General features: G+C 39.4%; 1 protein-coding gene across 8 annotated transcripts in view; it reads right to left on the bottom strand.

Moving 5' to 3' along the window:
• The window catches only part of FRYL (FRY like transcription coactivator), a 155,214-nt gene that overhangs the window by 114,237 nt on the left and 13,759 nt on the right, over positions 1 to 27,218 (bottom strand). For 2 of the 8 annotated variants that reach the window (XM_085223184.1, XM_085223186.1), the window contains exon 1: positions 15,706 to 17,709. The exons of 2 other annotated variants lie outside the window; for them this stretch is intronic. In XM_085223184.1, the coding sequence (XP_085079310.1) occupies positions 15,706 to 15,883 (178 nt within the window). In that variant the 5' untranslated portion in view covers positions 15,884 to 17,709. Of the gene's footprint in view, positions 1 to 2,192; positions 2,347 to 15,705; positions 20,495 to 27,218 lie in introns of those variants that run through there. 4 more of the 8 variants (XM_085223185.1, XM_085223187.1, XR_014883154.1 and 1 more) reach the window with 3 other exon arrangements.

The raw sequence follows: 27,218 nt of genomic DNA, 5'->3' as shown, positions 1-27,218 counted from the left end.
TTCCCTCCTGCTGTAGAACCAGAAACCTCAGAATATCACTCCACAGACTACAGCTACATCCTTCAATGAGCTAAACAGGACCCGTAACTTTAATGTCACACGTTTTTTCACCTTTAGGACTCGGATGCATTATTATGACTACGACTCCTTAGATACGCAACCCAAAAACAACTCACATGAAGTCACCATTCCATCCATCACTGCAGCAAACAATCCTTGGGCAGGAACACCCTCCCTACAACATTGGTTTAAAAGGCCACGCCTGATTCCCTTCAAAAAGAAGTAATGCCTAAAATTGTTGGCAGAGAGACAGCATTCTGAAACTAGGCCATGCAAGTGTCACTTCATTGTTGTCAATGAAAGAAGAAAGATCAACTACAATAAAACCTCAGCCAGGCCAGCACTGCAGCAGCATTGTGCCAGCTAAGCAAGCCCTCAGCTGGGGTCTGCGGGAGCAGGACGTGCTCTTTATGAGTACTTACATAAATGTGCGCAAGCACGTGCGCTCCCGCTCTGATATTCCTCAGTATACAGTGTTCTCAAGTTACTTAAAAATTCTTTAAGAAAACACAGGAGAAACCTTTCTTATGTAATCTCTCAGCAGATGTGAGTTTATTGAATTTCCAAGCACACGCTCAACATAAATATTACGTAACTCCTTGCTCTGCACACAACTGCATCACTTGATTGGAAAATGTTTTAGGGGACAGAAAGCGAGCGGCCCGGGTGTGAGTTACAGCTCAGGACTGTGCCCAGCTGCACACCACAGCAGCTGTAACCATGCCCACTCACATGAGCGGAGCTACCACTGTGAGGAATGCAGGCTGAAGTGCAGCAGCACAGCCCCTTCCCACCTCCTGGCAGGGCTGGGGAGCTGCTGCTCACACAGCAGAGGGCACAGGGGGGGCACGACGCTGTGTAGCCTCTCCTCACGTACCCTTTGTTAGCATCATTGCCCTGTCACAGCCAGCACTGCTGTCTGATCACGAGCCTGCAGTTTGCCTTATTGACACAGCACTTATTTAGCCAGCAACAGACTCAATTTGTTGCAACCGAATGCATCCCATGTTCTGCTTCTAGTTAGAAATTATACACATTAGTAAAATTAACCTCAGGTTTCGTGATCCTTTTCATGACATCTTCAACTCGTACTGTAAAACGTACGCCTAAATTACAGCTATTTATGAGTAGGCAAGAACATCAGTTAACTGCAGAGTATAAAGCAGAACCTGGAACAGCTAAACTCTAAGACACGCACTAAAGCAGCAGAGGGACGTCAGTTTTGAAACACTCATGTTAGAGCTGTCAGCCTGAAGGTTGCCAATCCAAAATGTGGATCTCAGCGTCAGTGCCAGAAGCAAACCATGCCAGTGATGCTGGGGCACACTGGGTGCCTGCACACCCCCAGCTGATGAACACACTGCTTAATTCCTTATCAGTCATACTGAGCAGAATGCGTGTGGAACACAAACCCCAGCAGCTCCAGAGCATTGCTTGTGAGGGAAAGCCTGGGGCAACACCTCACAGAGCTCACACCCAGCTGAAACACAGGATGCCGCCTGCTTCGGCTGTTCTTTTCCTGTTATAAGGCACGGGTCGTTGGGAAACATGTAGCCTGTCACCCCGTCACTCTATATAAGTCATGCAGTGCAGTGACCCTGCACGAGGGCTGTGGGTGGGGTGAGACAAGGATAGCGTGGCTGCCCCTGCCCACTGCCACGGCCCTCCTCAGCCTGAACGTCTCAGTAGGAGCCCAGTCAGAGATGCTCCGCCTGGGCAGCTCACAGCACAGCGTGCACCTTCTGCAGCCACAACGATCGCCCTGAGGCACAACCACAGCACCCTTAGCCTAGGGATAGAGGCTCCTGCTTCAGAAGCACGCGGGGCTCCGCAGGGTTCACCCCAGCGCCTGCCGCCTGCCGCCTCGGGCAGCAAAGGACACGAGGAGCCTCACCAGCCCGGGATAACCGCGGCCCAAATTAGCGACTCACACGCCAAAACTCCCAAAGCCCGGTTACGTAAGGGCCGGCACGCCGTGCCCCGTCCCACGCACCGGCCGGAGACCCGCACGCTTCGCCCGGCACGGGACCGCCAAAACTGCCGTCACGGCTCGGCTCAGCTCCACGCGGCAACACGCAGAAGCCGAGCGACCCGGCGCGGGGCCGCTGCTCCCGACGCAGCGCCGTACTTACCGCTGCCGCCGCTCCAGGACTTGAGCAGGGACTTGATGCTAATTTCGAAGAAGAGCGAGTCCTGCAGGCTGAGCATGGTGCCGGCTGCGGGCGGCAGCACCGCCAACCCGCCGCCGCCACCCGCGCCGCCGCCGCCGCGCGCCCTCCTGCTGACGCAGGGCCCGGGGGGCGCGCGCTGACTGCGGAGGCGGGCGGCGGGCCGGGGGCGGGGCCGGGCGGGCGCACCGGCGGGGGGCGCTCACCGCGGGACCCCTCCGTGCCGTCCCCGGCCCGGCTCTCGCAGAGAGGAACCGTGCTGCCATCGCGGTCCCTTCGCGGAAAGGGACGGCGGGAGGCGGGGGCCACGCGCGCACGCCGCCGTAACTTCTCACGGCTGCTTGCGGCCGGCCAACGAAAGGCCCCTTTCCAGCCCATCCGCACCCCTACTTCAAACTACACGAGAGTATGAAAAGCTGTCCGCAGTTTGCCGAGTTTTAAATACAACTTCCAAGCGATGTAACAATTAGAGCATTAGACATGATGCCATTAAATGCTAAGCGCCAAGCACCGCTCCGTACAGCGCAGGATGAGCCCAGCAGAACGGCGGCACCGGGCACAGGTCGCTGCAGCAGCGGCTGCCCGCAGCAGGTGCGGGAGGGCCGCTGGCCGAGAAGTTGATTCACACGCCGCAGTCCAGCTAAAATGCATCACACAGGAGGCCAGCATACGCTCCACTAAATCTGCTTTAAAGCCATCAAAAAACCCTGCAGCCCCCACGCTGTTCGAGAAGTAAAGCAGCCGGGAGGAGGGAGTCACACACACGGCCCCTCCAAGGGCTGTCTGTAAGAATGGTGAACATCCCATATTTAAAGGTATTTTATTCTGCCATATAAACCGCTCTGTCCATGCAGCCAAGCTTCTTATTGCACGCAGAGCGAGCGACACTTCAGGACACTGCATCAACCTTTCTTTCACCACTTCATTCAGGTAACACTATCCAGCCTAGTGCCTCCCATTACCTCATACTCATTTTTCATCACCTCTTTTATGAATGCACTCAGAGTTATACTTCAAGCATTTCATTCTTCTCTTACTAAATAAGAAAAAAAAAAAAAGAGGTTGTATTTCATTATTAGTGAGATATAAAGGTCAAATTTTGGAACTGGCTGATGAATTTCACCACTAATTTGAAAGGCTGTATTAATTATGGTTAGTCTCTAACTGCCTTTAACACTGGGCTACAGAGAGTTCTTCAAAGAAGGCCTTGTTAACAGCACACATTCCAAAATCATGAGCCAACTCTCCCAGCACCTCAAAAATAATGACTTTTTAAAATACACTCTGGATTCTTTGTACTTGCATCACCACCACTAAGCTTTTATTCTGTAAATTATTAGCACCAGAAACTTAATAAAAAACAATCACTAATCCCAGTGTTCCACCTCCCAGAGTCCTGTTAAGAGCTGCCAGTGGTTCTGCATAGCAGTGTTTTAAGAGTGAATGGAAGTCAAAAAATACATTTAAGACTGTGAATTTGTCTGTGGTAACAGTGTGTGTGCTCAAGCAAGTTATATGGCCTTCCCCCAAGGCACTTGATTACTTCTGGTAGGTGTTCTCCTGAAGGAAAATAAGAATTACTTTTAAATACAGTTAGCTCAACATTAGCCCATTAGCAAGAACTTCTAAGATGCTAAGAGTAATTTTGTACTTGTATGTACAAAGAAGTATAAGCTTTCCCAGATACTTCAATAGAGAGACTGAACGCTGGGAAAACTCAATATTAGGAACAAAAATATATTGAAAATAAATATGTCTTAAAACTATCTATACATATGACCAGTTCATTTAACAAGAGGGGAAACATCTGTCAGTATCAGCATTATCACAAGCATCACTGCAATAAGCACGATCATGTTATCGCTTTTACAAGCCTTCTAACATTTCCTCTTCTTCACAACCTCAACTTCTATGTTCTTTATTATCAAAGGTGTGTAGATGACAACTACTGCAACTTTGGACTTTATGGTTTCTGTTTAGCCAGTGAGTTAATATACCCATCATAGACTAGAATAAGATTTCAGGAAAAATCACAAAACTTAAGAGGTAACATTTATTTTACTTCTAACCAAAAGAAGAACAGTAGAAGCAAGGAAAAACTTGTATTAAAAGCCCCTGAAGCTTGCCAAGCACAGACAAGGCTAATTCACTAAACAGAGCCTAATAAAACTCATTGCGTAGAGTTATGAGATATCACCATTATGCATTTCAAAACTGTGCAAGAAAATGTTATTTACAGCATCAATTCCTTTTATGACTTTTTTTTATTTTTTTTTTTTTTAAAGAGGAAAATTAAACAGGAAATTACAATGTGTCTAAAACTGAGAGCAATAAGTATGTCTACCGTGGAAGTGTCTAGAAATATTTATCTCTTTGCCGTAGATATATGGGAAGTCTTTCATAAAATACTTGGCCCGCTACTTTATTACCTAAAGAGAAGATGGAAAAAGAGCACTTTTATTTAACTGAGGCAAGAGCTTTGAACTGGAGCTGTTTTATGTAAGAAAAACAAACCAAGAAGAAATCCTCAACAAAATAAGGATATTGCTTGGCAGGACTTACGAGCCCCATACAAAGTAGCAACTCACATGACTGCAATAAATGCATAGTTTATACACTGGCTCTGAAGTTTGCTAACCATTTGCTACTGCACCAGTTGTAAATTTCATCACTAAGGAGAGCAGACTACTATAAAATCAGCAAATGTCTCTGATATTTTCTCAAGACTCAAGGTGAGGCATACCAGTGAATGAGCACATTGATGCCAGTAAGTTCTTCAAAGGAGAAGGATATGACTGCAGAAGTGCTCTATCAGCAACACAAGCTGTTTGCACTCCACTGGAATAACTAATGCCAGCATCAGTTCACACCTTGCTCTTGTTCAGATATGAACAACCTTTTAGCAAAGAGGATGGCTAGAAGCAAACTGCCTGAGCCACTTCAGCAACAAGTCTGTTGACTTCAGGCTGGAAACAACCCCATCCATACATTATGAAGTTCCCATGCAGTAAGCCCACAAGTTCTATGAAGTATTAGAGCGTCCATTTGTGGCACTACTGTACTGTTCATGCATAGCACACTCAAAGTGCTGAATTAAGTTCCTGTTTCAAGAGGGCACACCTTACAGATGTACTATTCAGAACAAGAAAAAAGTATGTGTATTTTACAACCAGTACTAAAACATAGAAGAACTGCTCGGGGTGTTGCAAGTAGCTATAGGATCCAAGCAGTATGAAAGATCAGACAACTTGTGCTACTGTTAGATAACAAAAGTTTCAAACTTCTTTTATTCATAGAGTTCGAAATTTTAATAAAAACATTTCTGGAGATATCAATATACTAGGACCAATTCATTTACTAAAAACATGTATGCAAAGGAGGTGTATACAGCTTTCCTTTAATAGAGGAGCATTATGCCATTTTCTTGGAGCTGCCTAGTAAAATTGCTAGCAAACATTTTGAATAACATAAACATACAAAAAATAAGCACAGCATCTAATAGTAGTTATTTCTGCAGCTGTCACAGCTCTGACTTGTGGTAAAGATCAAAATGCAAGACAAAAATCACGTTCTCTTAGTATATAGGTAATATATATATATACGTATATAATAATATTATTTGAAAATACTTCCATTTCTGTAGGAGTCCATCACACCATATTACCTCGCTCCTCCCCTTAAGCTGTTATCAACTAGGATGGCAGAGATAACAGAACGTGATTTCTCTGCTTCCCCTTCCACAAAGTCATCTGCATTAATCATCCCAGCATAAATATTTCATTTAAAAAATATAGCTAAAGCCATTCTTTTAAGTTGCATTAAAAAAAATGAGAAGACAGTGTTGCTTCAAAGTTTCTTTGAGGTTTCCAGTCCTACTACATTCAACTTCAGGATGACACAGACTGACAGAAAATGCATTAAGACTAAACTACAAATAGTATTTCCTATTTCAAGTCAGTTACAACTACAAGTTTTCCAACCAGCCCAGGAAGGACACTGAAGATGCACAGATTTCTGACCAAACACAGCCGTTGAATGAGATCAAAGAGGATACTGTTAATATTTAACTTTTCCAGTAACCAGAAGTCTATGTTCATTACAGTAAAACACCTATGTTTATTACAGTAATCCTATCTTCCTCCAACCTTCCCTGTCTCCAAACAAACAAAAAAAAAGAAAAAAAAAAAAGAAAAAAAGAACAATGGAATCCTGAAAAATCAGACTGCTTTTCAAGTTGCTTAACAACGAGTTTACCAACTTTGCAAAGACTTTCACTAAACAGATTTTGCTGTGGCCCTTCTTGAGGCTTTCCAGATCACTGAACAAGGAAGCAAATCAATAATAAAAAGTTGCAGCGCTTCAAAAAAAAAACCCAGCAGGCAGTTCTGAGATGTTAACTAATCTCAGGTAAAAACAGGTGAAGCAATACACAAAGCCATAGCTGTTATCATATTTCATAAATTTAACAAATCCAAGTTTCTTGATTTTCATGGCCATATTTACTGTTAAAAGTGTACAGAACCCCAGAGGTTTTACTGCCTCCCAGATGCTCAATTTTGACTTTTCATGACAGAATAAACTTTAAAGACAGACTGATTGCTATGGTTCTGCATCAAACCACCAGAAACAACTGCCTGAAAACATGCTGGGTTCTATAACACATCAGTCATCTTACTGTGCTTCAGCAGGAGTATACCAGTGCACTGCTTTTGGAGAACTAGCATTCAAGTTTTCACCAACCCTTTTAAACGGAAACTGGGAACAGTTTTGAGGCTACACTGAAAATCCCTGCTTAGTTGCTGGGCATTTAAATGGATAGAGCAGGGAAAGGCTTAACTCTGTTACCCTACAAGGCCTGAGGACAACTGTTAGGAATCAGTTATGTTTCTATTTTTGTTGCTCCTCCCAAGCTGCTAAAAGTCTGTGCCACTTCTACAGCAAACATCTTATTTGCATTATGGAAATACAGAAAGTACTGAGGGGGAAAAAAAAAAAAAAAAAAAAAAACAACAATGAAAAACACATAAATAAACTCAGGATTCATCCAGAAGTTTTTGTGCTTTGGTTTTTTTTGTTTGTTAAGCGTTTATTAGTAAAGTCCCAAGTTTCTTAGCGTTCACAAGAGCAGTGTTCTCTAATGCAGGCTGCAGGATACAGCAGGTTGTTCCACCTGTGCCACAGAGGTGCGTGCTGAAGAGCTGCTCTGGGTGTCCCTGCTAAGGCTGCTCACCTGCATGAGCCCACCAGCTCCAGGCAGTGCCACGCAGGGCACGTTGGCCCAAGAGGCTGCACAGCTGGCAGGGCTAAGGCAGCGCCCACACACACGAGGTGAGGGCTTTGGGAGCTCTGCTGGGAAACTGCAGAGAGACAGCAAGGACACAGCACAGGCAACCAATTTTCTCTTCGTGTTTTAACTCCATGAAAATGCCATTATTAATGTTTTAATTACACAGGCAAGAGTATAAGGAGCTCTGCTCGCCAATATTACATTAAAATATTAATAAAGTCATTAATACAGCATTCTTCTTAGTTAAACCAAAATAGCACTTTTCCTCACTCCAAAGGCACACTGCTAAATTACAGTGCATAATTACAGTGCGTTTTTTAAGGCAGGATTCAAACATTTAAGCATTTTTAAGGCTAACTATTACAGCTTTCCTATATCACTGAAACACCAGATGTTCTTGCAGCAACGAGAAGCAGCAGTACAAACCAGAAACTCTTAGGACTGAGAAAAAGGTAACTAACAGATTTGAGAGTTAAACTGATTTGAGAGTTAAAATTAACAGAATTTGCACAAGGTACCATTTCTATACCTTTCAACTTGCTGCTTTATGGAAAAGCGAGAAAGGAAACAAAAAATCAGAAAGGGAGAAAATGGGAAACAACAGCAAACCCCAAAGCACAGCTGAACGCAACAGTTGGATCCTAATCACCTAACAAACACTAGAAGTTTACAACAAAGCCATGGTTGTCTGGAAGTTCTGCAAACAGTCCACGGCACAAAGTCCTCTGCAGGGCCCCAGCCGGAGCGGTACAATATAGCCTCTATAAGCAAGATGCATCTGGCACCTGTGCCCGATGCTGGGTGAGGCCCCGCGGCAGCTCTGAAGCTTATCGCCTTATCAGGAGCCCTGCACACAGCTCCCCATGTGCTCACCTGGCGTGACACAGCGAATGGGAAAGGACAGCAGCAGCACCCCACCGCCATCTCTGCTAGTCACAGAAAGCGCACAACTGGCATTGAGTGGCCAAAACGTATTCAAGACAAGTGAAAAATAGCCTTAAGGCATTTTTTATTCATGGAACTGGCTGCTCTGTCAATCACATTATTTCTCAATGGAGATTTAGCAAAATATCACCTTGTAATTGACATTAATGTGTTAGCTTTCTAAAAACACAGCCTACCCATGAATGTATGTGGCATAATTACATCAAGTACTGGGCAAATTAAAATATTCACTGCTGCAATACTTCCTCCACGGAATAACAATTTATTCTCCGGTTCAGATTTCCATAAAATAAAAACATTTTTAAATTATCTCTCACCAGCAGAAAACAACATGCTGGAGAATGCAGTGTTTTCTAGTTACCAGCTGCTCATTTTCCTATTCTTCCTTTTTCCTGCTTTCAAGTTAAAAAATACTTAAAAGCATTCTTCTTCATCCAGTCATATTCTCAAAGAAATAACCAAGAAAAGGCTCACCCCAGCGCATCTTAAAGATGCAAAGAGACAATAGATGAGGTTTGGGGTTAGTGTCTAACATAACCATGCAACAGCATCCTCTTGGTAAAAAAAAAATAAATAAACAACAACAACAGAACACGATGATGATGAAATTTCCGCAAGCTCAGTTTGCCAGACTGCTCTTGTCAGTAAGCAGCTAGCATTAAGGGGCTACAGAATTAAAATTAATTACACAGAATCATTCTGTAAGGGGCATCCCAGAGCTTATGAAGTGAGGGTAAGCCAAGTCCTGCACAGCTGCAACGTCTTACAGAAACTGGCTGCACACAGGAACTTCATATCTTTACAGAGTATCATTGCTGAAAGGATCAGGCTTTCTGAAAACTACTTCATGCTAGCTTTCCTCCTCAAATCAGTAGTGCATCAGGATTTCTCCTAAAATAATCCTTCCTTTATGAACATGCCCAGCAAAAACTTTAGACTTAGAATAAGCCAGCCCAGAAACACAGACCTGTGAGGGGTTTCTGTTTACAGGGACCTGTCGTAACTTAGCAAGGAGCAGCAAGATGCATTCGGAATAAGCAGACGAGTCCATGAGCACTACTACCCAAATCACAGGTATTCCTCACCAACACTTAAAAATTAAGAAAAACATACTCCCAACTGGAAAATGTACCTGTGACTTGCTTCAAGGGCAACTGAACCCAGTGCTTCCACAGGCACAAAGAACATCATTTACTGAAAGAGGAAAGCCTTTGAAATCAGCCATTTAGTCAGATGAAATACTTGAAATTATTTTTCTCTTAGTTTGGATCTATATAACACCTTTCAGAGGAAAAACATATAAACTTTGCAATTATGGAGTAAAGAGCATTCCGTTATTTAAAAGCTTAAAAAAAGAACAAACCAGTAACATGGAAGTCTACAGATCAAGACAGCATGGCTAGCAGAAGTAAAGCCAGCTGAAATGGCCCAGGGCCACCAGAAGAAACACGTATTATTGAAGGAAGTCATGCAATTGTCCCCCTCTGCTCTGCCCTTGTAGGCCCCATCTGGAGAACTGCATCCAAGTCTGGAGGACCCAGCACAAGAAAGATGCGGTGCTGTGAGAGCAGGCCCACGGGAGGGCTACTGATAGGGGCTGAATTTGAGTGTACACTGCTGATATCACTGCTATGTAATCTCTATAGGCAAATGCCAATTTTATCCTGCTGGTAAATACTCCATTGACTTTGGAGAGTTATAGGAGCATCGTTCTGGATTTTTAAACACAGTAAAATTTTAATGTATTTTAAAGGAAAATTGTTTTATAGTCAATGCCTCTGTAAAATAAGATTTTTATTACATACACTGTCTGGTCTTTTACAGATTCTAGCCTGGGGGTGGGAAGACACAGAATAGCTGCTCCAAAAAGTAACGCATATTACTTTATTATGTTGGTCCATGATATCAGAGGCGGATGTAGGTGATATGGCAGAAGGGGCTGAACCTTCCCATCAATTTCCTACTGCATTGTTGCCAGGAGATCAATGGCAGCAGAGGGGCAGTCAGACAAAATAGCAGCTGACATGGAAGTGCATATGAAGCAAAAGCTAAATTACTTCATGCAGAAAAAATTGCATCCATTGACATTCACTAACACTTGCTGAATGTTTATAAAGAGCAAACAGTGCATGTGAGCACAATGAAGTGGTGGGTCACCTCCACTAGGTGCCATTTGTTATAAGCTTGACACGCAGGCTCTCGTTCATTCTTGGTGAAAACGCACAGCTAATGCTGGTGACTATTTGAAAAAATCTGCTTTGTATCTGAGAATTTGCTCTATCAAACAGTATTATTGTGCTATCTGTGTTTGTTGTAGCTTTCAACTGTCTTGGTGAAAAGTAACTTCAGACTAATTAGGGAAAGATGTTTTTGCTATATTAAAACAACTCCCCTTTTAACTGCATTATCCTGAAGAACTAGTCTAAAGAAAACATTTTTAAGAATATTTGCAGCATAACATAGTTTTGGTTTTGTTTTAATTAAATTGAAGGGGTTTCTCATTACTTTTTCTTTTTCAATTTAAATATTTTCTGCAGTACAGAAAGAAAAAGAACAGGAAAAAAAAAAAACTTGAACACCAGCGTGAACACCAGGATTGTTGATCTTTATTTCCTAAGCCTGCTGTTGGTTCACTCTCGTAGTATTTTGGTTTGGTGCCAATCAGTTGGTACTGGGAGAGAAGGATGGCTACCTGTTGGTTTAGCAGGTTGAACCATCCCCCACCGAGACCTGGTGTGCACCAGGAACACCATAGATGAATATATAATACAACTATACAGATGGAAGAGTATAATCTCCTTTTTAAAGCAGTGAGCCATTACATTGGTTCAGCTATCAAATAAAACTACAGTAACACACTTAAGCTTCAGAAAACCTTTTAAGTGCCTCAAGGCCAGAAAACAATGTATTATAAGATCAGTGCAAAGTATTACTGGTATTACCTTTGCATTGAAAACGATGCAGAGGTAATCCATGATAGCATATAAAAAAAAACACCTGTAAACACTGTTCACTGTATGCCAGAGGAAAACACATTACATCCTCATTAAATCTACATAAGTATCTTTAGGTATGAAGAAACAGCCTTTCAGGCATACTTTTGAGTTATTTGACACTCATCTTGAAGGAAAAAGCAAGTCAAAACTACTGTGTTGTTCTTCGGAATGATGTAAAGAGTTTGGTAAGCAAAGAAAAACAAAAACACACGAGGAAATGAGGAGTATTATCCATTATTTAACCGTTGTGAATTCATCAATGCTCATTATTCAGATGAAACACTGTGCTAAAAGTGTATTAGATGTACAGCCAAGTATATAACAAAAGATTCAGGTCTTTTTTAAAAGACATGCTGCATAGTTCTAAACTTTATTACAGTTCATTATTGATTCAGTCTTAAGCAAACGCCCTCCTTAAACATTCACTCAGTGGTCAGAATTACAGTCGTCCATATCTGCTTATAAGCACTAATATGAAAAAAGGATCATCACTGCACTTAAAATAAAGGTCTGGAGAGATGCTTGTATTCCTACTTATTTAAAATATTTAAAAGTTAATTTTCCACAGATCAATCTATTAAAAACAGATGGCATCCAGAAGGTGACTGCCACCTGCAATGGTCAGCCATGCAGTGCTGCCCCCACTACTGACCAAAGAGGACTCTGATCAGTTGATTCACCTCAACAACAGGATACATGAAAAATAAAGAAACAAAAATCCGCTGTTCAGCTGCAAAAAAGCTTCAAAAGACAAGTTTCCAGAGGCCCTTAAGAAATGTTCCATACTACTTCTCATGGAAAATATACATAGAAGAATTTCCTGGGGCATTACTCAAGCAAAACAATGCTATCTACAATGATAAGAGAACAGGAGAGAGGTTTAGAGATTTTTATGTAAATAGCACTCTGGATCCCAAGCAGTATTACGGAACAGTCTCAATGTAAAGAAGCAAACAGAGAATGAAGGGAAGAAGGAAAAAACAGCAGTGGTGCTCAGTTGCCTACTAACCAATCTAGCACCAACTGAAATTCGGAACATGGATCCCAAACCTGACTTTTATTCCAGATAGATGCTTCCCAGGCATCCTCTGCTGTCTGGGACTGCTCAGGGCATCACCGGAGAGCTGACACAGCGATGCTGCTCATGGGCAGTCTACATCTACCCAGCTGCTGCTGTTAGGCCCTCGAAGAAGCTACAGCTCTACTGCTCATTTCTTTACCACCAACAGCTTATTTCTGCCTCTCAAGCAGGGGTGTTTGAAAGGAAACAGGATTAATGGCTGCAGGAGACATTTTTCATACACAGAAATGATGTGGACACGGAGCAATGAGAACACTTGCTCACCAACAAATTCAAAAGCTTTGGGGTGGTTACTGCAGATTTGACTTGAGCAGCTTGGCATGACACTTGTTCCACAACATTAGCTGCCCTGCCTTACTACCCAGCCCTGAAGTGCACATCCCATGCTGCAGGTGCAGCTGTTACGAGCCCACCAGCACAGAGCTGTCAGAGCACTCACCCTCCTTAACACTGCAACAGGGAGAATATGAAAACGTTGACAGATACATGTCTGCACGCATACATGTCTGTATGCATTTTTGGTAATCACCTATATGAAAATACCTTCTCTAGATTCTCCAGATCCCCTCTTTGTTTGATTCTAGTTGTAGCCTTCCGTAGAGAGACTATTGTGACAAAGTTTTTAAATGGAGAACTCTTAAATGCTACTGCAAATTTAGAAGAACTGCCTGTACTTTTACCAGTACTATTTACATGTTGTTACACATACAATCATATGCAAATACTTCAAGAAAGATTTTTGCCAGTGTTCCAAAAATCTAATAAATTTCAAAAGACAACTATGAAAGATTTTGAAAAAGCTCTTGAAAGTATTCTGACAGATGCTATGTATCATTTTAAAAGATACATATTCACAGAACACAGATAAATTTATAAGTCCTTGCTTTCTACTATAAAGCAGAAGTACAAGCCAATTCAGTCCATATTTTGGACTGCAATACTGATAAATATACCTTAATCTAGAAAGAAAGAATTCATCTCTTGAATTCCATACAAAATACTTAAATCAGATACACGCTGGCAAGTCTTGGTGGGTTTTTTTTGTTGTTGTTCTTCTTAAGTAGTTACCAGACTCCAAATTTCACCTAGATTCTTATTCACACAAAAACTTTCCTAAATAAAAAAAAACAAAAGGCACGGGAGGGGGAAAAAAGGCATAAAACACCACCACCAACAAAAGAAACTCAAATTCAACCGTACCAACTGAACAACAAAATATAACTTTAATCAAGCTCCCAAACAGTATCATTATGCTAAATTCTGTGGTGCATTACCACCAACTCTGCTGACATTAAGCAACCATTTGCAATTCATTTCTTTTTAATCATTCTCCTGTTTTATTACCTGTTCCGTTGTCACCTGCCGCCTGCTGCATACCCAACTGGTAAAAACTGCAGTTCTTTTGCTCTATTCCAGAAGAGCAGTTCATTCCATTACCAAGATACAAAAATAGAAATAAGCAGATAATTTAAAGAGGATTCAGCTACTATCTGCTATGGTAAAAGCATGATCCCAGGACAGACTAAGTCTGCATTTTGCACATGTTGACATCACGCTATTAGATGATAGCAGTCAGTCTATCTAAATTCCTCCCTTTAATGACCTTTTGACAAATACTTAATGAGCGGGAAAAGAAAAGTCACCTTCAACAGTAGGATTGGTGGATTGGCTATTACATTCATTCACTCAGTTATCAAGAAAACGTTGAACAAGATTAGATGAAAGCATCTGTTTTGACTACATGCTTCAGCTACAGCATCTTCTTTTAGGCTGGCACAAAGACAACTCTGAGTCTTCTTAAATTATAACTCAAAAGATATAACATTTGAAATAAAATATAACGCATACTTTTAAGTATCAAAGAATACCATACTGTTGCATAAAAGCAAAATTGGCAAGATATGCCTATGGAGATATTTCAGCTGCACACTTCACACGAATCCAACTTTAAATCTCATTGCTCTATAGCATTTAAAGCCAAACACAGGCTCAAACACGACTAAACAAACATAAGCTTCTAATCAGAGTTATCAAACATATAGGCTATAGCCATTTTAACAGACCTTATTCTGCACAAAGCCTTCAACTGTCCATATTTTTATGATTCATTCCAATTTGCTAAATTGTTCCTGTCTGTAAATTAAAACTATCCCAGCTTTCTTCAACTGCTGATGTTAAGTGTCTGACACATTTAAATATATATATAACGCTTATATTACAACCAGAAAAGCTAAGAAGCGTGTAAGGAAATTATTTCCATAGTTCAGACTAAGGTCACCACTCAACAGAATGAGTGCCATCATCTCCCATGTTTGCAGTTAGACATGTAAACATTTCAAGCCATGCTAATTCATAAAAATAGCCACCATATAACAAAGGGTAAAAACAACCATCAGAATCCAAGACCATAAAGTATCTATAATCTACTTGCATTTGACCTTTGGCTAAAAATAAAGTAAAACCAGATTTTCCACTGCAACTCAGCCGAACTGTCTGAAAAAGTAACATTAACTCATTCTTTCAGTTAAAACTCATTGTCATTTTTCTACCCGTAAAAGTCTAAATACTACAATATCTACTAATTACAATACAATAACTACTACTTAACACAGGCAAAACAGCCCATACTCCTTAATCAAAAATTCTATAAACATAATATATTTATACCAAGTCCGCAGTCTTCAAAACACTAAAAAAAGAAAGCATAAACATTTTTGAAATGTTTATTTAAAAAAAAAAAAAAACAACCTCTCAAAACAAACACTTCAGAAAACATGGGATTTCAGAAACAGGGAGAGAAACAGGCATAGAACTTGAATCCTGCACAGCAGATGCATATCTGTCCAGCACACCTGTCTAGACAGCTCCTAATGTCTCCTTATAGCTACATTACAATTTCACAACTTTAACAGTGAAACACATTTCCCCCTGCCCACAAAATCACAGGGGAGTATAACCAACAAGCACATGAAAAATCCTGTAAAATTACTTCAAAACAGGTCACTAACATGACAGCGTGTCATTTTTAAAGGAGTTCTAAACCTAAGCAACACCATCATCGTAGTGACTCTGACAAAGCAGCACTATTACAAAATTCATCAACTTAGCAAAGTAATTGCTATGACCTGCAGAAAGCTTAGTTATCAGTTTGATGGCATGGATACGTACAGAGATGAGGATGTAAAACATGTATCTCCTCGTCTTCATCTATTGTCTGTCCTAGGGAGAGCAGACTGACACGTCTCATCTTCAGCAGCCTTGGGGAGCTTTCACGGACAGAACTTCCAACATCCAACACAACATCTCCAGAAGCGACTGTAGGAACGATTTTTTTCAGAAATTCCATTTTTACCTGCCTTCTGTAGGCTCAGAATTTACTTAAGCTGCACGTTACTGACTGCAACTCCCACATGAACTTCCTTGAAGGCAGAGGTAGACGGACTGCGCACACGACTTCTTTCTCCCAGTGATGTCATATGTTGGACCTGGGTGGTGCCAGCCCCAGCACGTCAGCTGCCAGCTGCTCCCAGGCAGATTTTAAAGAAGTCTAACTGTACAGACTGATAAGAAAACCAAACAACAACAAGCCAGTCTATCAACTGACATACATTAAACTCTTGACTAGGATAAAGCACCATTTTAGCATCGCAACACTTTTGAGCACTAAAAAAAAATGCACATGTATTTCAAAGTCGTATTTTACAGAGTTCAATAGCTCTTAATTTTCATGAAGTGCAAAGAGAGCATTCATCTGCATTTGAAAGATAACACTTATCATTCTCAAAGCCTCTTCACCAGCTTTACAAAGTGTCTAGCAGCACCACAATTTAAGCCATTTGCATTCTCACATGGCATTAAGTACTAATCACTAAGTTATTAACGTTTATTAAACACTGAGTTCCACTTTCCAGTGGTTCTGATGCTATATTTACCACCTAAACTACTCAAACCGCCTTCCATAAAACCACAAGTACAGAAATAAGCTGTCCCATTCTGATCAAACTTTCACTGTCCCTAAGGCTACTTATCCATATGGTTTAACTGAGTTTTTTGTTTTCATTTGGAAGAAAGTTTAAACACCGTTCTATATTTAGCCTAGAGAAACCATTATGAAAGATGTCTTGCATTTAGAGCAGAAAGCTCATGGGAGAAGGGGAAGGAAAAAGAAGAGAGACATTAGCGTAGAAAAGCGTTCTTTAATGCTTTTTACATTTGGGAACACGTATGGTTGAAACTATTATTCACTAGACATAGAGTGTAGATCCACACCTCACTTTGTCACTGTAGATTACAGTCATTACTCAAACAGAGCAAGTTGACGTGCACTCATTCTGCAGTCAGGGGCAGCCTCTGTGACAGCAGCTCCCTGTCCATGATGTTTCTGAACACGTTCAGCACAATTACCCAACTTAGGTGCAAAGCACCACAATACACTTCAAAAGAAACTACTTAATGCTACATCCACCACTGCAATTCTTCTTAAAAAGAAACAAAATTGCTTTAAAATATATCAAGTGTACACAGCATAATCTGCTGGAGGTCACAGTTTCATTCATAAGATGCTCCCAAAGGACTGGGAGCCACTTGAAAAATGCAGTACAATTTCATTGAAATTGTCACCTGAGACACATTCTCAAACACAATGCAGACTGAAAATGTGTGCTATCTTTGCATTCTAATCTGCATTAAAATCCCCAAATATTCAACTCAGTCTAAATTTCCTTTGTAAATGAGCACAGAATTCTGAATGGCCCAACCTTGTCACAAAAGATACATTGCTAGAACATCATTTCCTGCAGCAAAAGATCTGGGAGATGAAGCAAAGAATTGTCCTTATACGATTTCATGCACTTTTTTCCACTAATACAAAAACGTTGCAAGGAATACATTTTAGAAGCGTTTCACGTTTTTAGAACAAGTAATCAGATATCACAAAGATAAATGTTGCTTACAAAAGACTGAGTCATTACAAACTCAAGCAATCACTCAATAGTATTATTTTTACAGGGTAGTGGGTTTTTGTTGTTGTTTGTTTGTATTGACTCTTTAAGTCTTGCCATAAACCTGATTTGCAGCTTTCAGTATCTGGCAACAAAAGAGAAATTCAGACACTTCTGTTAGCCAGAACGCTCCCAGCCACCCAGCTGCCAAGCCGCAGCTCGCAGGGGGCAACGCGTTAAGCCGGACTCCGGCTCCTCGACAGCGCCCCCTGGCGGCGCCGGCCGGCCTGATCGCACGGGACGCTTCCAGCTGAGCGCGGCCAGGCCCGGTGCGCTGGCACGGTCTGACTGCCGCAGGATGCGAGTTGTCCTTAGTTAACACCATATCCCACCTCAGAGGTCTCTAACTCAGCCTACAGGTCTCCATTAATATTCATATTTCTTACTTAGCCAAAGGGTTTTAGCTATGCGCCCTTGATCCCCTGCTGGGCATACTATTGGCAGCAAACCTCATGCGATACACGCTATTTTCTTCAACTTGCCAATTCAAACTGAGCATCACTGCTTCACGTGGGAGTCAATCTGCTACAGAAATAGAGCAGCCACTATAGCACCCACATATAGGAAGTTTTTCACCCTTGAATCTAGGAATAGAAGCCTGATCTCCAAGTATTTGTCTTATGGTAATAAAAACAATCTGCTCTTCTCCAGTGAAGACTGAAGTCATAACTGAACACAGAATGTAACAGCTCAGCTTGAAATCAAACCTGCACTCCAGCCTGTAAGTTAACATACCCGTATTAAATTCTTGAGAGGTACCAGATGTCTACTTTATGGTTGTCAGCCAATTAACAGGACATTGCTGTAATCTCACACAGAAGCCTGTAGGTAGGGGGAAGACAAATACTATTTTTTTTCTATGATGTAGGCTTTTTTTCTTTTAAAAGGAAAAACTTTTTGCTTTTGAACTATGACTTAACAGCTTTTTTTTTTTTTTTAAACCTAAGTCATATAATTTTTCACCTGTTTGTAAGTATGGTTTTTATTCATGTAGACGTGAAAATTATTTCAGTTGCCCCATGCTTTTCTGAAAGAGTTTCTGGCTTCCAGGTTTCTGAGAAATATAAAGACCCATCTGCCAGCTTTCAGTAAAGCTTCAATTTCTTTTCCTTGACCTAATCTGCACTTTGCTCTACATGGGAATGGGCTTTTTCAGTGAATTATGAGGTTTTTTTTTTCTTTGGAAAGTTGGGGATTTCTGGAGACTTGTTGTTTTTATGAGCTTGGTTTTGATTTAGCATCACTAGAAGTGAACACACCCAAAAGTAGCAATAAAATACTTGGCAAAGTAAATCAATCAGAAGCAGAACACAAAATAAAACTGTTACATTCAGTGACTGAACGCAAGATTATCCTGTTCAATAAAAAAACCCTAACATTTTTAATGTCTGTGTATTAGATAGAAATTGCTCTTATCTTCAAACAGCATGCAAGGATACAATGCTTTCCTGAACGTGTTAGGAGTTCCTGGGAAGTTTGAGGTAATTGTCTATTCTGCAGCTTCTACAGACCTTAGTCAGGATAACAATCAGGTCTTCCTGTCACTAACCTCTTGCTTCTTAGGACTTCTGACCTCTCGCACAAGATCTTCCAAACCTATGAATTTCTTCCACTGGCAAGTTGTATTCAAATACAAACTGGCATTTTCAAAGCAAATCTCAGAGCAGCACCTGCAATGAGTCATACTCATTCACACACGAGCAGAAGACTATTTCTGTCGGCAACAAAACGCATCAGTTAAACTATTCCACGGCAATGGAAGTGGCCAGATCTTCTCCCACATGGAGCAATTAAAATGAATGATGACAAACCATATTTATGCAAAGGTCATTTAGAAAGAAGTAGTATATATATAAAAAAAAAAGGCTCTGTGGTACAACTACCAGCAATCCAGAACAATTGCACTGCTACGAAGCAGCATCTCCAGAGAAAAAGCAGGAAACCATTACCCAAAGGTTCTTAAAAGGTTATCAAAAAATATGGCAGTTCCTGCACCCACAATCCATTTGTTAAGGGCAGCTTTTTGAGAACTGCTGCCACATTCAGAGCTTGCACCTTGATTAGACATCAAATGGGTAGAAACGTGCAACACTTCAGCCAGTAGTTTTTAAGTGAGTGCTGATTGGAAGTACAAAAGAAAAGGATAATTTTTAAACTTTTCTGCATTATAAGTTATAGAATGATCACGTTGCTGAAGTTGAGTACTTCAGACAGCTTCAACAGGGACAGTTCTAGAAACAGTCTTGTTCAAACGACAAAAAGCAATTAAAGGCCATCCTCAGTAACTCATCAAAATAATTGTTTGCTATGTAGTCTAATGAAAAAACAGATCTTTCTCCATATAATACATATAACACGTGCATGAGTGTATACACAAATGTTTTCACCTTCAAGAACAAACACATCCATATTATAGAGAACAAAAATTCACTGTCACGCTGTGTTTGATCAATTAACAGTAAACCGGAGCTGCACTTCTGTGGTTTTCCCTCACACATTGAATTGTTTCTCACATAAAGTTATTATATATTTATTATATAAATATTTGTAATAAGGTTTTTTAAATATATCCTAGTTCATATGTCATATAAATATAGTTATGCAGTCACATTCATACCATACACCGCTGCAACTGTGCATACAGAATTAAAAAAAGAAACAAAACATACGTTTAAGACAATTAACTTTAACAATGAAATCATTTTTCTAAGCAAGAAGTCTATATATAGGATAGAGCAGAGCAGAATCTGCTTCTACTGGTACTAGAAGTTATTTTTATTACTTTTCATGATATGCTGCATGTGATCTGTATTCTCCTAAAATAAATGATGCAAAAAACTTTTATTTTAAGGCTCTACATTCCAAAAATAAGCTGCTGGTCACACTTGCAGATAACAAAGTAAGTTACAATACAGCTTTAAAAACAGTCAAAACCTAGCACTGAAGTGTGACAAGACATGGTGTGATATTATCACACTGAATTTTAAGCAGCTTAGTAGAAATGAAGGCACTAATTACTTTGCAGCAGCCCAAAGGAATTTTTTTTTTTTTTTTTTTACTCCAAATTCCTCTTTTTCTACTGACAAAAAGAGCTCCATGAATACTGTTACTGTAAGTAGGAGACTGTGTGTCAGCATAAGCACCCACGAGAATAGTCTCCCCAGAGGCACACAGATACACCAGCATCATTTAGAACACAATGCTAATGGGAAGGGGGAGTTGGAAAGCTCATGAATGTTTGGGTGTATTTTGTAATTAACAGAAAGCTAGAAACCACATTGATATTCAGGACGCAAATACTTAATGCCTTTATAAAATAATTGACATTCAACCATTACAATCATGTGCCTTATGAGCTATATTGCTTTTCACTTATGTTAGAACAGTACATATCAGCAGAAAGGACATCTAATTACAGAATACAAATAAGAAAAGACAACACAGATGGGATTTCAAGAGGCTCCTCAATTCCTCACTCATACTCTGCCCCTATACTTCTAGAGACTCAAACACACAGGTTTCACAGTCCCCAGCAGCTCTGATGAGTCCACAATTTTTCCTGTTTACTTACATTTCGTTACTCTATCATCTTGTAGTATACACTCAACTACAGTTCAAGTTCATACATTAGCACCCTATTCAGCATGGAAACTGATATCCAATGATGCTTCTCTTCATTTCAATAGTCTTCCACGTATTTGGAAACTGACCTTATATCTGTCTGTCTTCTTGTGGAAATTTCATTCAAGTCTTTTAGTTTATCTTTTCTAGATCTCTGATAATTCTCACTAATCTATTCTGAACTCTTCAACTTAAAATTTTCACATTAAAAAAAACCCTTAAAAGATTTGTGCATGTTATTCTAAAGGAATAACCTGGCTAAAGCAATGTAACTTCTGCAAAGAACAGAACTGAAAGCTCATGCCATTATCTCTAAATAGTTTCATAACTAACCCAACATTTACTTGCACTGTAGCATAACAGGGACTTTTAACAAGAAATCTAAGTAATTTAAGGCATAGGGAATGTCCTCAGTGAAGGAGTTTACTTCTATTAAGTATTTGGTGTATGTAATGGTATGTAATATGTAATGTCATCTTTAGTTGTATCTAAGAAACAAATTATTTAAGATTTTATATCAGTTTTACATTTGACAGCCAGAATTGCGATCAGACTCTCCAATTATGAAGCCACTAATACTTTCCATGTTCATCCTCAGTTTCAAATTTAGAGAGCAGGATGTTTTATGCTGGTGTCTGTAATTAGAGATTACAGTATACCATCTGTTAAGAAATGCTGTATAAATGGTACTGAGGTGTAATAACACCATCAATCAAGGCTTACCTGTAGAAATCTGTATCCCTGTGCTGATAAAGCAATGTTCTCCATATGTAGAGATTTGTCAGCAGTGTGCTGACAATGTTTTCAGTAAATACTAGATCTGTACTCCGGATGCTAGATGCAGTGAAAACTGTCTGCAAGTTTGCCATTCATATATTTTGGGGGCAAATTACATTCTCATTTATTCTATGCTAATCGTGATAGAAGAAAAATACGTAGGAAATATAAAGACAGAAGCCATTTAGCTTCTCTGAAGAAAGGGTTTGAACACTGAAAGCACTCTATTACACAAACAGAACAGAGCTTTCAAGTTATTCAAGAATCCCAAAGTTGTTTCTAGTACACAGCCTCCAACTGCCCCATTTTCACAAGGAGTGATCAACATTTTAATATAAAGAAAAAATATATACATACACACACCTGATGATGTTCCTGCCCATTGCAGCTCTTATGAACAATATACAAGAGTATTAACTATTACTTTACTTTAGAAAGGTAATTAAGTTAGTTTTCAGAGGTGTAAATATCAACTTGTATTAATTCCACATGCTCTTTTCAAGAACTGGTTACACCTTTTAATCTTTTTTTTTTTTTTTTTTTCCAACTTGCACGTTCTCTCTCTGAAAGCAATCGATTAGTGGTTGTATAATTTCGCCCACGAAATAATATTGTACTAAGATAAGCAATGCAAAGGACAGCCACTGACAGCAGACAAATATTGTTTTATTTAGAATATTTTTAGCTATTTAAGAAATAAGTAATTTTTCCATCCAAGAAACACAAGCCATACTTCAGAAGTTCATCCATCTGAGAAGACAAAATACCTGTATTTCCCCAAATGAAACTCCTACGTAAAATACGAGTGATTCAACTGTTATAGATGCAAAAGAAAGTCACAGTTCTTTGGTTAAGAAGTAAATATCAATCAGGGATCAGTAAAAGCAATAAGGAATTGCAATAAGAGAAAAGGATGTATTAGATCAATCCTAAGCAAATAAGCTGAAATTGGAAAAAATAGGAATGATTCAGAAAAACCAATCGCACGTGGACTTCAGGTTACTCTTAGCTAACTATATAGATACTTAAAATTAATATCTTATTTTCTTAACAGAATATTATCCAAAAGGTATCTAATGTTTGCATTCCAGTAGGTAAATAACTTGAAATTTCCCTTTTTCATCTCCCTCTAAATCTTCAGAAGATTTTTTTTCAGTGGAAATATTATAAATGTAGGTTTTAGAGCAGTAGCAATTTTTCTCCTTAAACCTTAAATAAAACACTTCCTCCAGTGTAAAGCCAACAGCACTTGAATTCTTATTAAAAATGTAGACTTCTTTGCCAAACACAGAACATTTATAGATTTTTTTCCCATTGAAAGAATTCTGTTTTAAAGTTCAGTTGTATTTAGACAAGTGGACAGAACACAACTGTCTAAAGGTGTTAAAAACCGCACAGACTCAGATCAGCAGATGCAGCAAAGGGTGCTCCCAGTGGAGCTCTATGTGGGCCTATGGAAACTCCAACATCATAGCTTCAGTGTGTAAGCATTTGTAAACTATATTTAAATATAATTCTAAAGAAAATAGAGTTAATTTCGAATCCCATGTATATTCAGATACGGTAGAAATGAAGTAATTTAAGAGCTTGTACCCATTCCTACCAGGCAAAAAAAAAAAAAAAAGAAAAAAAAAAAGCAAGGAATTTACACTTTCCTAATTTCTAGTAATCCAAGATCGGTTTATTCGGAAAAGTTTTTAGTTTCAGGGTTTGAGCACAGGAGAGGAAATACTAATTTTCAGTGTAAGATGGTAGCTGAGGTCTCATTTACTTTGCTTGTTTGAAAAACCTGAAACCTTTTGATATGAAAGAAAGAGATCCAACTACAAACTAGGTACTAAATTAAGGTTCAAAGATGTTTCTATTAAGCAGAGTGGGGAAATAAGTTAAACAGCAATTCTGGGTTACCAGCAAATAAGAGAACACTTGCTAAATGCAAGTAATTCTCAACATATCAAAGTCACCAGGAAAACAAATGTGTGGGAAGATGAGGGAACCTAAAGTGACCAATTGTTGAATTCCTTCCAAGAGAAAGTCTCCATTTTTAAATATACATGGAACCCTTGTGTTTTTATACACACCCAAGCAGGTTTGCTTGAGATAATAAAAATAAACCCTAGACTTACAGTAAAGTTTTCACAAATGCACAAAGGTAAATGAAACAATCACACCAAGCAATACGTGGCACACTAACTGCAGCTTCAGAAGCTGGATGAACACAGACATTACTTAAAGGGCAGCAATGAAGAAGAAGGATTGCTTCTTCACACAGACTCAACTGCTCACTGACCTAGTGGTAACGGAAAAGCTCAGAGTAACTTCAAGTATTAGCTGTTGACAAGGACCACAAATTAAGACCAATCCATAGAAAAGATTAACGGGTCATGAAAAGAGATCTTGAGAAATACAGATTTTAACAAAGAAGTGTTTGTGCACATTTAACTAACGTGCACCAGATTCAGATAATTATTCTGATATTAGAAATGAGAGTAAATGTGTTGAGAAACTAGCAAGTAATTGTGAAAACTTAGGAAAAGAGTTTTTTCAAATTGCTCTATTATACCTGAAGGAAAGACAAAGCCTGTTTCTGTAAGAAGCAACAAGGGGGAAAAAAAGCTACCTTCAAAGAGCAGAAAGAAGCAAATACTGACTTTAAAAACACAGCTGAGCATGATCACTCAAGAAAGCTAGAATTCCTTTATTGCAAAAGAAACCCAGGCTCCAGTCAGCTGAGTGGAATAGAAAAGCTAAAGAAAGCCTTTCTTTCCAGACCTGCAGCTTTATAAGTAGAGAAAAAATAAATAAATAAATAAATAAAAGACTAGTTGTCATGGTCAAAAACAAGAGGATTCTTTCTCAAAAAACAATAAAGGTTAGGATTACTTCTTCTTTGAGAAAGATTGTGCTAAACAAACTTTACTGCTTTCCATTTCTTAATTTTCAAAAGCAGTCCTTATTTTCAAATTCATCTGCTACATCAAACAAAAAAGATTTGTCAACACATTAACATAAGCAGGTCTGCTTATATAGTCAGCCAGCTGTCTGCAAATGGAAGCACAGAGGTGTCGGTCCTGTCATTTTGTCTTGTCCACACTAGCAGAATCTTTCATTAATTAATGCAAAATAAATAGTCAAATGTGGTTAAAATTAAGTATATCTTTCAAAGCTTTTGACCCATCCATTCCACTCTACATTTTAACCTGCATCCTCAAGGTGTATTTCAAATCAAAGGAGCAAGGACCTTTCGTTATTTTTTTAATAGGTACTTACAAGGATGAAGTTATGGAGGAAAAAGCCTTGCTGAAGACCAGGGGTGCCAAGTGCCTCTGAGCAAAGAATGGCAGGATGTTTTAAACCCTGCTGTACAAAAGCACATCCAAGGGGAATTGTTTCCACAGGAAAGGCCTGTAATTGCGCAGGAGAGATCAGAAGTACATAGCTGCATCACCTGTGCTTTGCCCAAACCTCGAAAACTGCCTATTAATCATCACCTCCCTAACTTTGAAGGACTTGTTTTCATTAGCTACTAGCCAAGGGATAGGGATTTTCCAGTTCCCTAAAGACTTCTCCATAGACACATATTATCATAGACTTTAATTGTAACAGAGTTCTTATTACAGAGTAACTGTACAAGTTCCTCTAGATCCTACTGTTTCTTTCAAGTTAGAAAACACTCCAGTATTTTTCTTTTCAAGGAAACAGTTGTTGGCTGCTCATGAAGAAGAGCAGCATCCCCATTACAATTGTCTGACCAAAACGTGTTAAAAGAAAGATTCAGATGTCTATGCATGCAAAATGCTACAATAAGTTTCAGAGCTATAGAAATGCAGAATTAGCTGGCTGACAAGTTTCTTTTTCCACTACCTTATAATGATGCAGTCTTCTAAGCAGGCTGTTAAAAGAAATATACAACAGTTCAAGTCCTTCTGAACACCAAATATATTTAATGTCAGGTATTTCAGGAACACCGCTGATAGCATCCTATACTTTGAGGTTCAATATACAAGTAGATTACATCAGAATAAATATACTGTGATAAGAAAATTAACTGAACTCCAAAATTATCATTCATGATAAAGTTGTTCTCCATGATAGAAAATAGCTTCAACAAGAAAGAGCTTTACAGAACATTAAAAAAGGAACTTGACAGATTTTGGATGTCACTGAACAGAAAAAAAACATAACGCATAGTTGACCTTCTGAACTTCTAAGAATCCCAGAGAAGGGAAATCCTATAACAGTTTCAACCATTAATCTTTTTCCCCCCACTAATCTGACACACAGCTCTCACACTCGACGAACTAAGCAGCTCTTCTGTGTCCCTATCAGATCTGCAAGAAAGCAGTTGAGAATATCTCAGATGTTCCACATTATTTGAACAATGTAAGGCATCAAGTGCTTCAAATTCTGCAACTCATTTGTCACTATAAGCAAGCATTTTCTATAATGCTCTTCAGCAGAAACACACCCAGTAATGGGGAAGCAGAGAAGAACCAATGGTCAAATGACACTGGAGCACATTTTTTAAATTAACATCTAGAAACATGTTACCTAATCATTAAAATCTTTTAAAGTGAGGAATAATTGGAGAAGCCAGAAGCATAAGCTTTCATAGAAGAACTAGTTACAGCAAAAACAATACTAATGTCCTCAAGTCTTCTGCCTCATTTTTTCTATTTCATTAAGAAATAAAAACTGACCTGGAGTCTCTGTTCTAAAGCTAAAAAGTACACTTATCTCCCCTGAGCACCAGGAATCTAAGGATGTTCAAGAAAGACTTCTGTAATGACAAATTTCTTACTGTTTGAAGGGATGCACATATCAGAAAAAAGTAAATACAGTATAAAGTTCTAACAAAAGAAAGTGAGGCAGGTCAGAAAGTTGTGCAACTAGGAATGAAAAACCAGCAACTGAGGCAAACAGGAATTTAATACACTGGAGATGATCCCATGCCAAGACTTAAAATACACTGAAAATCTACTTCACTGTTTCCTTCTTGTGTGAAGAACATAAACGACAATATACTAAAGGAAAGTAAGAGCCATGTTAAAAACAATGAAGAATATTTAAGGTACTGAATGCAGAAGACCATTAAATAAATACAGTAGCTACAACTCCATTTCAGTATTTTGCCCATATACCCTCTGTTCTCTAAGAGGCTAAAGAAGCTTAATCTACCTGATTTATTGCTAGACTATAGGGAAGCAAAATCTCACATTATTTTCTAAGGTTTAAATTAGTTAAACCTATCTGCACCCACGTCAGCTCAGAAGTACTTTATCT

The sequence above is a fragment of the Meleagris gallopavo genome, chromosome 4 (genome assembly GCF_905368555.1).
Source record: "Meleagris gallopavo chromosome 4, MGAL_WU_HG_1.1, whole genome shotgun sequence".
Taxonomy (NCBI): Eukaryota; Metazoa; Chordata; class Aves; order Galliformes; family Phasianidae; genus Meleagris; species Meleagris gallopavo.
This window is presented reverse-complemented; position numbering and strand designations above follow the sequence as displayed.